This window comes from Vicugna pacos, chromosome 9 (genome assembly GCF_048564905.1).
Source record: "Vicugna pacos chromosome 9, VicPac4, whole genome shotgun sequence".
NCBI lineage: Eukaryota > Metazoa > Chordata > Mammalia > Artiodactyla > Camelidae > Vicugna > Vicugna pacos.
The window spans coordinates 74,717,197-74,730,334 of NC_132995.1; the positions used below are offsets into that span (position 1 = coordinate 74,717,197).

The following is a 13,138-nucleotide window of genomic DNA, read 5'->3' on the forward strand; positions in this document are numbered from 1 at the left end:
ACGTTTTTAACAGCTTCCAGACGTGGAGTGTGTTCCCTGAGCCCAGGAGAGGCGTGACTAAGGGGCACAGGGGCCAGTCCTGCCGTTCATTGCGGACAGGGACAGCGGAGCAGCACTTGGCCGCGGCTCCGCTCTTCCCCCGCGGGGTCAACCCGCTCGGAGCACACACGGCCGGCCGCTGGCAGTCGGAGGAGGCAGGGGATCCAGCCTGTGTCAGACAGAAGCTCGAGGAACTACGTCAAACACCAAATGTGCAGGTTCTGCAGACCAGTCTAGGTGCTTTCCTTCCAGCTTTAATAAAATACATTCCAGTCTGTGTACTAAAAATCCTCCAAATATCATATTTAAACTGCACTTTCAGATGCTGCTGCTGAAAAAGAGAGGCAGGAAGTGCATCCACACTGTCCCAGCTGAGCGCACTCCTTCCCACGGGCTGCGTCCTCGTTTGCGGCGAGCTCACTTCCTGGTCCAGTTGGTTTTGACTTGTGTTCTTGACAGGTCGTGAGGATACTTGACGTGTCTGAAGAGATGAGGAAGAGCATGGGCGTGAGCTCAGGGCTGGAGCTCATCACCTTGCCGTACGGCCACCAGCTGCGCCTGGACATCATTGAAAGGTGAGCAGTGCGGCGGTGCATCTCCGGCCCCTCCAACTCGGCGGGCGGGGAGAGGCAGGGCACCCGCCCCCCCGGGGCCGCCTCGCTAGGGGGCCTGTGGCCCCAACGGCCTTCCCTGGAAGCTGTGGCCAGACAGTTCCTGCAGAAGCACAGAGAGGCAGCACAGAGGACGTCAGGGAACCGGGATCACGCTCCTGTCCCTGCTCCAGGGGCAGGCGGAGGAGCGCACAGAGCGTCGGCCTGGGAGCACGGGTCACCTCCTCCCCTGGCGGCCGCGGACCAGGCACCTCACAGAGTGGCGGCTCCTTTGTGCCTGCAGTTCAGGACTGCTTTAGGAATTAAGGGGAGTTTGTGGGGAAGGCTGGGAAGACAAGAGTCTGAACAGATGAGGGGTCAGAGGTCGGGGGGTGACAGCACCCGGGGCCCCCGCCCCCAAGGCATCACGGCCCTCATGAAAAGCCAGGGCCCCAGCTGTCCGCTAAAACTCACTCCTGTGAATGCTGGGTATTTAGAAATTAGAAACAGAAGCAGCGAGGCATGTTTTTAAGAAAAACACTGTACTAGCCTCTCACATTACATAGAGGTTGGCCTTTTTGACGCACCAAAAAGACAGTCAACTTGGGTGAAACTGTCTTGTTATCGTGCATCTTCTGTTTTTCCAACCTGTTTCCCAATTGCCACGACACCCGTGTGGTCTTGAACGGACAGCCAAGGCCTGGCTTTTTGTGAGAAGAAGGCAGTGATGCTTCAAAGGCCGGGGGCTCGAGTGCCGCCACCCACTGCCCGTGGCCTCCCGTGATGGGCTGGCTCACAGCACCGTCCAGTGCAGCTCTCTGTGATGGCCGAGATCTCATTACAGTGGCCACTAGCCACACGTGGCTCCTGAGCACCTGAAATGGGGCAGCTGAAGGACAGTGTTTATTTTACTGTTTCAAGTGTAAACAGCCACATGTGGCCCGTGGACAGTGCAGTCCCGGGATGTCAGCCCCTCCAAGTAAACGCTGTGTCTCAGACAGACACACCGCTGCTTCCCAGGTGACCTGGTGATGAAGCAGCTGAAATGGCTCCCAAGCCGCTGTCACTCTGGCTTCGCAGCCACGGACGCACCCACAGAAGGCACCCGGAGGGAGTGCAAGTGGAAGGCCCTGGGGGGCGGGTTTGTTCAGGCGTGCTTGCTGGGTGTGGGGCAGTGGTAGGTCCGACTTCTGAGCATTCCTCCATTCCCTGATCAGACTCTTCTGGGCGCTAGCCTCTCTCTCCTGGCGTCCTCTTCGCTCCTCGCGCCGCAGGGGCCTGGCTTCTCACTTCCCCTGCGCTGCCCTGTCCCGCTCGGGCCCGGTGGTCCCGGTTTCAGCAGAGAGCAGCTGTGCTGCCGTCCCTGTGTCTCATGTGACAGTTTCAGCCTGAAAAGCCCCGAGGTGCAGGCCTGATTTTATCCAGGTCACTAGGTGTGCTGGGCTGCTCCTGGGCCCGGGCTGAGGTCGGCAGGCTTGGGGCTTCTCTCTGGGCTATTTTCTGACTTCCCTCTTGTCTGCGTCCGCTTCCTCCTTCTCCTGACGACCGCCTGCCTGCGGTCTCGCTCCCGGCCTGGCTTCCCGTCCAGGGCTGACCCGTGCAATCGATGCTGGGGCCTGGGGAGCGGTTTTCTCCATTACAGCGTGTTTGCTAAATAAAGGCCAAGGTTGTAGCAGTTCTAGAGGATCAGATGGCAGTCTTGTGTCTGAGAATCAAAATCAAACCACCCTTTATGTTCTAACTCACCGCCTCACCCACCCCAGGCCTCCGAGTGGGGTGACCTTCCCCAGGCCGGAGACGAGGGCTTCTGCCGCAGGCCCGCTGTGCTGAGCTGTTTTCCCACAGTGGGGTTCGCAGGAGATTTCAGGCAAATGTTGGCTGAATGAATGGCTGTAATTACCCAATTGACCATTGATAGAACGCCAGGTCTTAACAAAGTAGAGAACCTGCCTTTTATTGAAGGCCATTAAAACACAGGAAAAAACACTGAATAAAGAATCAGGTGAAGGCAGCAGGGGAAGCTGGTTTACTGTTCGTTAAAAGAAACATCTAAAATGTTCAGCTTAACCTTAACACTTTGCAAATGGGTAACAAAACTCTTCAATAAGAACAACAGATAATAAAAGTACACTTTGAGTCTATTTAGAATCCATTAATTAAGAAAGACAAGAAATCAGGAAAAGGAGATTAAAAAAAGAGAGACAAATGGGCAAAAGGGACCAATACAGAGGGAAAGAGATGTGCACGTGGAGACACCTGCAGTGACTACAATTTGCCAGGCACTTTCAATTATCTCTACACCACATAGCCCTTCTCACAACCACCCTTCTCCCATTTTAGAGATGAGTAAACGGAGGAGTGGAGCAGCTGGGAGCAGCCTAGGTCACATTCCAGGCGCGCACTCTGCACACCCACAGGCCAGCACACTCAGAGACAGCAGAGCCCAGCGCTGACGCACGTCAGGGAAACGAGGGGGCCAGGCACGAGGTGCACCCGCCTCTCTCGGCTCTGGGAGAGCGAGACCAGCACACACGGGCGCAGGGAAGCGGGGCCCTGGAGTGACATCCTTAGCTCTGAACTTCCAGGACAGGTGGCCCCAGAGTCTCAGAGGCAGGCTGTATTTTAGTCACCGTAGCTGTGAGTCGGGGCTTCCCCTCCAGCACTTGTACCACAGCCTGGAAGAAACTCACCTGAGGCCCATCCGACCCGAGGCAGGAAGTCCTGTTCCCGGTTTAGGGAAGGAAGGAGAGTTGCTGCAGTCTGTCCCTGCCACCAGGAAGGAGACTGCCGTGTGACCCCCTTCACGTGCTGCCATTGTCTGGGGAGACAAAGACCCCTCTGCTTCCTGTTCTGGGTCTGCGAGGGTGACTTGTGTCGTCCCGGATGAGAAAAGGGAGGATCGTTAGCAGATACAAGATTTCAGTTTGCTCGGGTCTGACCTTGCTGGGAAGTCCCGCCGGTCCACTGTTGAGTCTTTGTCCACATCTCCATTCACTTCCTGGCCTCTTGACCGGAGCCACAGACACTCCATTCTTAGCTCCTCACTCCTTGCTCTGTTCTGACACCCCTGTTGTCTTCTGGGATCAAGCATACTCTCTGATTTTTCTGTCCCTTCCACCCCCCAGTCTAGGGGGCGCGTGGAGGTGGCCAGGGCTTCCTTGAGGAAGGGTTCCCCAGCGTGCTGGGGGGACGCAGTGTACTGAGGACTTCTCATGGTGGAAGTTACATTGCTAAGCAGTGTCTCCCCAGGAGGGCCCTCTGGTTCGGGGCTAAACGTGCCCTGTTCTGGGGCATGTGTCCTGTTCGACTCTGCTTAGGACACCCTCTGAGGCTTCACCCAGGCCTTGATGCAGTCGGCCTGGTAGGGGTGGTCTCTGTTGAAATTGGCGGCCAAACTGTCTGAGCAGCCAGTGCACCTCAGGGTGACAGCAGCAAACAGTGCAAAGCCAGTCCGTGCCCTGGCCAGTCTGGTTTTGTTTCCCCTAGTCCTGTTGGCCCCGGGCCTGATGGCTGACCTCCTCCCCCTCAGACACAACACGATGGCCATCGGCATTGCAGTGGACATTCTGGGCTGCACGGGCACTTTGGAGGACAGAGCAGCCACCCTCAACAGGATCGTCCAGGTGGCGGTGGAGCTGAAGGACTCCATGGGGGACCTCTACTCTTTCTCAGCCATCATGAAGGCCTTGGAAATGCCGCAGGTAAGCTTCTACTTACCCTGTGCAGCCCCGGGGGCCTGGGTGTACTCAGTGTTCTGCAAAGTGGTCTGCAAGCCCACGCTTAGCAAGTCAGATGATTTTAGTCAGTCTCGAAAGGTAAATGGAATCTTAGTGAAAGCTGCGTTGATTTGGGGGCAACCAAGAGCAGTGTCCTAAGTATTTTGGCTGTTTTTAAAAACAGCAGATAAATGCTGACAGCCTGCACTTTCTCTTTGATGTACTATGAGCAGAGTCATTCTCAAAAACAGCCCTGAGGTGTTCCTGAAGAGCCAGTCAGATGGCACATCTGGCTCAGGTGTGTTGTGTAAGAGAGGCTGCTTCTGTCCAGGTCACTGGGCGTGCGGGCAGTTTGGGGTGACGACTGCGAGACTGAGACGCTTGGGGAGCTGATCTCTGAGCATCTGTAGTGTGGTTTATCTCAGAGTACTTTCCTCAGATCACCCAAAACAGACTCTCCTGTTAACACCTTCAGATACCTCGCCCGTCTGCCGTATAAGCCCAAGTAGAGTCTCTGAAACTGGGTACTTTGAATTTACCTGCTTTGACAGGCTGTTTTTAGGATGAGTGTGAAAACTGAAAACCTGTCTTTGAAACCAAATGGACCTCAGAGGAAAGCGGTCCTGTTGTCCCGACTGCTCGGAGTTGGCTCCCCAGTAGCGCCGAGCCCTCGGTGTTCAGGCGACTGAGTGCGAGACTGCAGCCCACAGGCCCAGGCTGCAGCCAGGAACCCCAAACTGCTGGTCGTTTAGCTTGGCTGTTTCACAGCCACAGATTGTCCCTCAAGTCCTGCCAGGAGCTCACCGAGAACCCACTGTTGCCACTGGGGAAGACAGTCCTGCAAGTCAGGCCACGTTAGGAACATGATTTCCTTGCATGAAAGCAAGGTAGCCTTTCAAACAAGAAGCTGGACGATTCTGTGCCTTCACCAGGCGGTTTTGGGGAGGGGTTGTTCCAGTGATAATATTCTAAGAGCTCTCAAAATTTTTCAGTGCACTGAAATTTTATAGGGTTGATATTTGAAATTAGCAAATTTGGCCATATTTTTGATACACTGACTTCTGTAATAACAGGAGTTATAATTTTTCATTCAGGTGTTTTTAATTTACATGTTTATTTCCTTCTGACCAGTACCGCTTATAATTTTGAGGGCTAACAGGCTAAGCTGTGTGCCTGGCCCTCCAGCCCAGAGTGTCCTCCAAGAGTAGTGAAAGGGGCGTTCTGTGGCATCAACATGGTTGCGGTCCATGACTGAAACTCAGCAATTAGGGGCTCACCCCCAAGCACCTAAACATGCCTTTATAGGTGGCTCTCTCCCCGCCAGCAGCGTCAAACTCTTCCCTGCTGGAGCCCTTGAGCAATGAGAGGACAGAGTCCTCCAAGGTATGCAGGGCCCTGGGATGAGCCAGGACCCTGCTTGGGGAGGGAAGCGGCAGACCCAGGCGTAACCCCCAGAGGGTTTTCCACGTGTCATCTAAACCTGTCCCTGCCGAACAGCCACATGCGCTGCCTTCTCTTCTCAGCTTTTGGTCTCGAGAGAGCACCCAGGAGAGGGGCCTAGCCCAGAGCCAAGGGCTCCTTTCAGAAAGGCAGGTGCTTCGGGGCGGGAGGAGGTGGAGACCGCGAGGAAAGGGGGCGGCGTGGGGGGCGGCCACTGGAAGAGCAGCCACGTCCTTTCCTTCCCAGCAGATCTGCTGATGGTGATCCTGTCTCGCCTTCCTCTTGAAACACACAGGGAGCTCTTAGAAGCCAAGGAAATGAGTCACAGCTCTGCCCTTTACCAGCTGTGAAACTGAGCAAGTCACCTAATCTGACTTGTAAAATGTAGCCAAAACAGCCGCCTCCTGCGGCGCTGTGAGGGTTAAATGAAACTCCTCGAATACCTCGCTCCCTAAACATCAGGGCCCTCCCCCCTCCCTGTTTTCCGCAGAAGAGCCCAAAGCAGGCTTGCTGGCCTCAGGGTGCGAGGGAGGGGCCGTCAGTCAGCGTCAGTGGCGTCTGTGGGTATTGCCTCAGTTGTTTCAAAAGAAATGAAGAGGAATGAGCAGTGCCATCACGTGGGCTGGGCAGCTTTCCACGTGTCTCTGTCTTACGAGTAACACGGCAGTGCTGTACGTCCCGGTCCTGCGGCCTCCCAGCGGTGTCACCTCTGTGGAGGACGGCTGGCAACTCCGCTCAGAATTTAGAATACATGTATTTTGTGACCCAGTAGTTCTTCCACTTCTGGAAACTTACCTCCAGATATTTTCATCCTTGTGCACATCAGCAAAATCTGAGGTAATTTTGTAATAAAAAAAATGTTTAAAGCTCTTATCTATAGGAAGCTAGTTAAACCACAGTTTATGCATAAAATGGAACATTAGGCAGGAGTTTAACAAAATGAGGCTGTTCTATGCTGTTTTGTATGTACTTATATGGAGTAATTCCCAAACAAGGAACAGGAGAATATTGTATAGTATGATATGCTTTTAATTATTTGAAAAGGGGTGTGCGTGTGTCTTGATGGGCCATTAGAGTAACGCGGAGCGGGGTGGGGGTGGGGGATCAGCTTTTCTCTGTACACTGTTCAACTGCTGTGAGTTTTTACCATCTACATCTATCACCCATTCCAAAACTTAAGCAAAAAGGTAGTTTTAAAAAGAGCCTTTTCCAAAACAATAACACCTTTCTTTCTTCCAGATCAGAAGGTTAGAAAAAACGTGGACTGCCCTGCGGCACCAGTACACCCAAACCGCCATCCTCTACGAGAAACAGCTGAAGCCTTTCAGCAAAATTCTGCACGAAGGCAGAGGTGAGCACCGGCTGCGCGGTGCGGGCCCGAGTGTCCTGTCGGTTCTGGTCTGATCAAAGCACTGAGCAGAGCTGCTTATGAGGCTTCGAGTTCTTTGCAGGATTGCTGAGGGGTCACCGAGGCTTTTATCAGATGACAGCATTGCTTGTAGAAGGCCTGCCGTTGCCAGAAATGAGACACGGGCGACCGGGCAGCTCATTCTTTGCTTAACTTTGTAAACTGAGGCATAAGCGACGTATTGGCCTCAGGCGTGCAACGTGCTGACTGGATTCTTGTGTTGTTGCAGAATGACCACAGTGAGTCCAGTGAACACCTACCACCAGTTTTTTTTTCTCATGGTGGGAACTTCCCAGATCCACTCTGCCGGCTACTTTCAAATGTGCAATACTGTGTTATTAACCACAGCCCGTGGCTTACTCACTACATAAGTGGAAAGCACCTCTGACCCCATTCGTGGTTCCACTCCACCCCTTCCGCCACCTCGGGCAGCCACCAGTCTGTTCTCTACACCTGTGAGCTGGAGGGCGTCTTCCCTTACCTGCCCACATATAAGTGAGCTCACATGGTGTTTCTTTTTTTCTGACTTACATCACTTAGCATAATGCCCTCAGTTCCATCTGTGTTGTCACAAATGACAGGATTTCATTCTTTAATAGCTGAATAATAGTCCGCTGTGTGTACGTGTGTGTGTATTTTTATATGTATGTATTTTCCACCTTCTTTATTCATTCATCCACTGATGGACATTTAGGTTGGTTCCACAGCTTGGTTATTATAAATAATACTGCAGTGAACAGAGGAGTGCATCTATCTTTTCAAATTAATGTTTTTACTTTCTTCGGGTAAGCACCCACAGGTGACACTGCTGGACTATATGGCAGTTCTATTTTTAATTCTTTGAGGAACCTCCAGTTTTCCATAGTGGCTGAAGCAATTTACCTTCCCACCAACAGTGCACAAGCGCTCCCTTTTCTCCACATCCTTGCCAACGCTTGTTATTTGTCTTTCTGATACTGATCATCCTAACAGCTGTGAGGTGACACAGTGTTGTAGTTGATTTGCATTTCCATGAGGGTTAGTGACTTGGGGCTCCTTTTTGTCTACCCTGGCCGTCCGTCTGTCTTCTTTGGAAAAATGTCTACTCAGGTCCTCTGCCCACTTTTCAACTGGATTTTTTTTTTTTGCTGTCATGAGTTCAGTATATTTTTGGGGTATTATTGTATGCCAAACCAGAAGCCTGGCCCTCAGGCCAAAGCTTCAAGATTAGCTAATGAGCCTCCTTCGTATAATGTCCAGGCGCTTCCTGACTGGCTGCCTCCGCACTGAGCTCACACTCGCGAGCCCTGTAAGAACTGTTTCTCAAGTGATTATAACCCTGCAGATACAAGCACTGCTGGTTTTCAAATTTAGATGTTTTGGGGGCTCGTATCTCAGGTGCAGGTCTTAAAAGTTGGGGTGCCTCATGTGGGGTTCAAGCCCTTCGCTTCTCAGGGGGAAGCTCCAGGTTTTGAGTTCCCTCCTGACTATGGGTCGCTGTGCCAGGAGTGGGGTGTATGGTGCGATTGTGCCCCACCCTCTGCTGCCTGCTTTGATGTGGGTCTTCTCTCATCTGCCCAGTGCATAGGAGTTACTCAGTTTTTAGGGGTTTTTTTAGAGGTAGCCGTCCTGTATTTAGCTGTAGATTTGGTGTCCACGCAGGAGGTGAGCCCAGGCTCCTCCTGCGTTGCCCTCTTCGACTGCAATTATCTGTACTTAACTTTGAAAAACAAGGGGTAAAGTTTTCCACATCGTATGTTTTTTCAGAGTCCACGTGTACACCCCCAAACAACGTATCAGTCCCCCTGCTGATGCCTCTTGTGACCTTAATGGAGCGCGAGGCTGTCGCTTTTGAAGGAACTGACATGTGGGAAAAAAACGATGAAAGCTGTGAGATTATGCTGAACCACTTGACAACAGCCCGACTCATGGCGGAAGCTGCAGACGGCTACCGGAGGAACGCTGAGAGGGTCCTGGCAGGTAAGAGCTGGCTTTGGTAAGCTGCTCGCTACTCTGCAGTAACTGGAATGAAGGACTGAGAGAGCACGGATGCTCTGAATTAGAAAAAGACCACGTAGGAAAGATTAAGGCAGGGGAATTCCATCTCCTGTATGATTGATCGTTACTTACTCTTAATTTCTACATGACTTAAGGATACTGTTTCTCCCTTCCTTTTATGAGTTCTTTTGTGTCAGTGGCACAGAATACACAGAAAGGGTCAGCTTGTCCGCGATCATGTTTCTTCCCCGACACACCGGGAAGTGAGCTCCCCTGCTCTAAGCATCAGAGGGTCCAACACAAGCAAAGGCACTGAGAGAGCTTGGAGCAAAGTACAAACCACAAGCATCCAGGGTTGGATTAGTGTAAAGTGTGTGTTAAGGAGGGGGACACAGGTGGGAAGGAAGGCCTCCCAGGGAGGACTGTGGCAGAGGAAGAGCCAGCGACGGGGTTTAGACATGGGACAGTGTCACCACATGGGCAGATTTGTTTTGAAGGCTGAAGCTCAGAAGCAAGAGGACCACTGAGGAAGCACGTGCAAGGACAAGGGCTTCCCCAGCGCCGTTTTCAGGGGTGACTGTGTTCTCTTCCTCACGGTGCACCTTTTAGGAGTCTTCAAGGGCCACAGTTTGATACACAGGGTTAAGAACTATATGGCGCAGGGAGAGAGGCCTGCGTCCTAGAACATAGTTGTTAATTCAGAAACACAGTTTGTTTCATTTATTTTTTCCTCAGAAGGGTCTCCAGGTTGGCAGTTAGGACACAAACAAGCACGTAACTCAGTTCCCAGATACTAGAATGCCTGCTACGCAAAACTAATGAGTACGCTACACTGGGTGTTGCCTAAGCCAGTTTAGAAGACGAGTCCACCGCAAGTCACCTGAAAAGCATCTGCTGGTTGCAGGTTTCCATAGCGAGTTCCCACTGCTGGCAGCGACGTGAGCCCAGCAAGGGCAGAGGTTTGCTCACCAACGTAAACCAGCACCCAGGACGGGGGCTCAGAGCATGTTAGCTGAGTGACTGGAGACGTCCTCTGGCCTCTGTTGGCTCTCTCCATCCTCAGGATGCTGTGCTCCAGAGGGTGGGCATCTAGCTAATGACAGAGCCCACTTACTCCAGCAACAACCCAGGCTGAGAAGCATGCCCGTGTGACTGGCTAGAGGCTCCCCCTGCTTTCCCAGAGCTGGCTGAACATCCTTGGCCGTAAGTATACCTAAAAGAGCTTGAAACAGGGCCACACATACGACTATCAAGTTCTTTTTGACAGAGGTGTCAAGGTAATTCATTGGATAAAGTAACCTTTCAACAAATGGCCCTGGCACTACTGCGTATCATATGCAGAAAGATGAAAGACTCTCCATCTTGACCTCAGAGAGTACACTCAAAATGTCATACACTCAATGTAAGTGTAATGTCATACACTTCTGTAAGAAAACACAGGAGAAAACCCTTTTATCCCTGAATTAGGCCAAACTTTTTAAGACACAAAAAGCATGAACCACAACAGAAAACACTGCTAAATCAAAATTTTACATTTTGCTCTTTGAAAGACACCATTATTGAAAAGGCACGCCACAGACTAGAAGAAAACATCTGGCAAACATACATCTGGATAAAGGACTTCTCTCTAGAATAAAGAACGCGAACAACTCAGTGAGAAGACAAACGAGGTCTGAATAGACACGACGCCAGAGCGGATATACGATGACAGGGAGCCACGTGGGGAAACGTTCAAAGCCTAGTTACTAAGGAAACGTAAATTTAAACCACGATGAGATCCCACCACACACCGTCCAGAATGGCAGTACTTGGAGGTCACAGCACGTGAAGCTGGACTCTTCATTTTACAGTGTATAAAGTCATGTATAAAGTGTACAGCCATTTTGGAAAAGTTCTGACAGTTTCTTTAGAAGTAAGCATGTATTTAAAACCATATGACCCTACCAGACTTCAATAAAAAAGAATGCAAAGTTGTTAAAAAAAAAAAGCCACATGACCCAGAAATTCCACTCCTAGAGAAATGAAAACACATGTCCACAAAGACTTAATCACAAATGTTTACATTATTCATAATAGCCAGAAACTGAAAAAAATCTAAATGTCCATGTAACTGTATACACCTCAGAATAAAAAGGAACGAGTGATTCTAACACACAATATGGGCTAATCCCCCAAACACCATGTTAAGTGAGAGAAGCCAGGCACAAAAGAGCCCGTATTGTGTCATTCCATTTAGACCAAACTTCAGAAAAGTCAAAACGGTAGCGACGGAAAGTAGATTAGTGGCTGGCTGTGGCTGGGGCAGGCACAGGAGGTGAGTGTAAGTGGGACCAGAGATTCTTCCAGGTGATGGAAGTATTCTAAAACTGGTGGTGATGGCTGTGCAACTGAACACATGGTTATAAATCAAACTGCGCAGCTAAAATGAGTGAATCATGGCAAGTAAGTTATACACCAATAAAGCTGTAAAAAATAAAACACAAGGTACTCTGAACACTCCTCTCACAGCACTACAACCCCTGGGGGCTCGTGCACACGAATTTCACTCCACCACATCTTAGTGAGATTACCTGTTACTCCCTCTCTGACGGTGCTCAGGTCCTTGAGGGGCTCTGCCCTCCCTCAGTAGGTCCTGTATCTTTCCTGGGGGGCATTCTTCAACTTCTGACAGAAGATGTTCATTTTGATCCTACTTTAAAAAAATCAAATTTTCAATCTTTTTCAACACTGTTTCGGGCAGAACTGAAGTAAGTTTTTTTGTTTTGTTTTCATTAGGTTTTCAACCAGATGAAGAAATGAGTGAAATCTTCAAGACTGAATTTCAAATGAGATTGCTATGGGGCAGCAAAGGTGCACAAGTCAATCAGACAGAGAGATATGAGAAATTCAACCAGATTTTAACTGCCCTCTCACGGAAACTGGAGCCGCCTCCTTTAAAGCAGCCAGAGCTTTCGTGACTCTCCAGAAAAACTTAGGGTGTAATTTCAAACTTGTCCAGTTTCTTCTTTGGGAAAGCTTATCATTCGATGAAGTACTAATGTGCAAATCTGACAATATTACAAGCTTTTAGTGCCCACAGGATATTAAACATTGAACAGAGCACAGAGCACACTTATTTATACATTGTTTACAATTACTACTGATTTTAAAACAAATGATAATTTATTAAGGTAACTATTGCTAATTTTGATCAGCTAACTTAAGAGAAGGCCTAGCTATGCTGGCTGGTTGCTTTCTATTACCAAGTTATTTGACCATTTTAGTTTTAATTCCATGTCAGATAAGTGTAAATAGAAAAGAGTTTAAAAGCATAAAACATTTCAGAAGATATCAGTTGTATGATATTCTTTAACTAAATACGAAAAATGTAAATAGTCATATGAAAATATATCTTTTTGTGAAACAACTGTATCCCGTCTCTATATATTAAACAATTCGTTGTAGTACAGTAATTCTACCTCCTACCTTCCTGGGGCATCCTCTCCCCTGCCACTGTATCCTGACAGTAAACCAGAGTCAACGAGAGTGGTACGGAAAATTTATGGTTCCAGGCTCGGGGGCAGAGTGAGCGGCGACACGAGGCGGGGCTGGCTCCAGCGGAAGCTGTGGGGCCCGCCAGCAGCTGGGCTCCGGTCGAGCTAACCTCGTCAGGTCCTGTGCAGCACCTGGTACAGCGTGAGCGCCAAATGGTAGTGTTTCGTGACATTATTTCACCCATTTCAAGATAATTGACTGTTACCTTTTCCTCTAGCTAAGTATGAGTTTTCTAGGTTTGTTTTCTAGGTTTTTGACTTCTCAAAGGGGGATACTGTCTAGTTTACCAGTATCCACCTCAGTTTTTTTCCTACTGTAGAAAATATGGAATACAAGACTTTAATAAACTTCTGTCACTCTGCCACCAACTGTCACTTACCAATTTGCTATTTCTTCCTGTCTCCTAAATAATTTGGGGGCCACGCAGAATAGTT

At 50.0% G+C, this 13,138-nt stretch overlaps 1 protein-coding gene across 11 annotated transcripts in view; it reads left to right on the plus strand.

The window, feature by feature from the left end:
* BCAR3 (BCAR3 adaptor protein, NSP family member) overlaps nucleotides 1-12,622 on the plus strand; it is a 188,138-nt gene extending 175,516 nt beyond the window's left edge. For 10 of the 11 annotated variants that reach the window (XM_072968184.1, XM_031680425.2, XM_072968185.1 and 7 more), the window contains 5 exons: nucleotides 499-614; nucleotides 4,159-4,330; nucleotides 7,025-7,136; nucleotides 8,940-9,152; nucleotides 11,946-12,622. In XM_072968184.1, coding sequence (XP_072824285.1) covers nucleotides 499-614; nucleotides 4,159-4,330; nucleotides 7,025-7,136; nucleotides 8,940-9,152; nucleotides 11,946-12,127 — 795 coding nt within the window. In that variant the 3' untranslated portion in view covers nucleotides 12,128-12,622. Of the gene's footprint in view, nucleotides 1-498; nucleotides 615-4,158; nucleotides 4,331-7,024; nucleotides 7,137-8,939; nucleotides 9,153-10,074; nucleotides 11,754-11,945 lie in introns of those variants that run through there. The other variant, XM_072968187.1, reaches the window with a different exon arrangement.
* The last annotated feature ends 516 nt before the right edge of the window (nucleotides 12,623-13,138 follow it).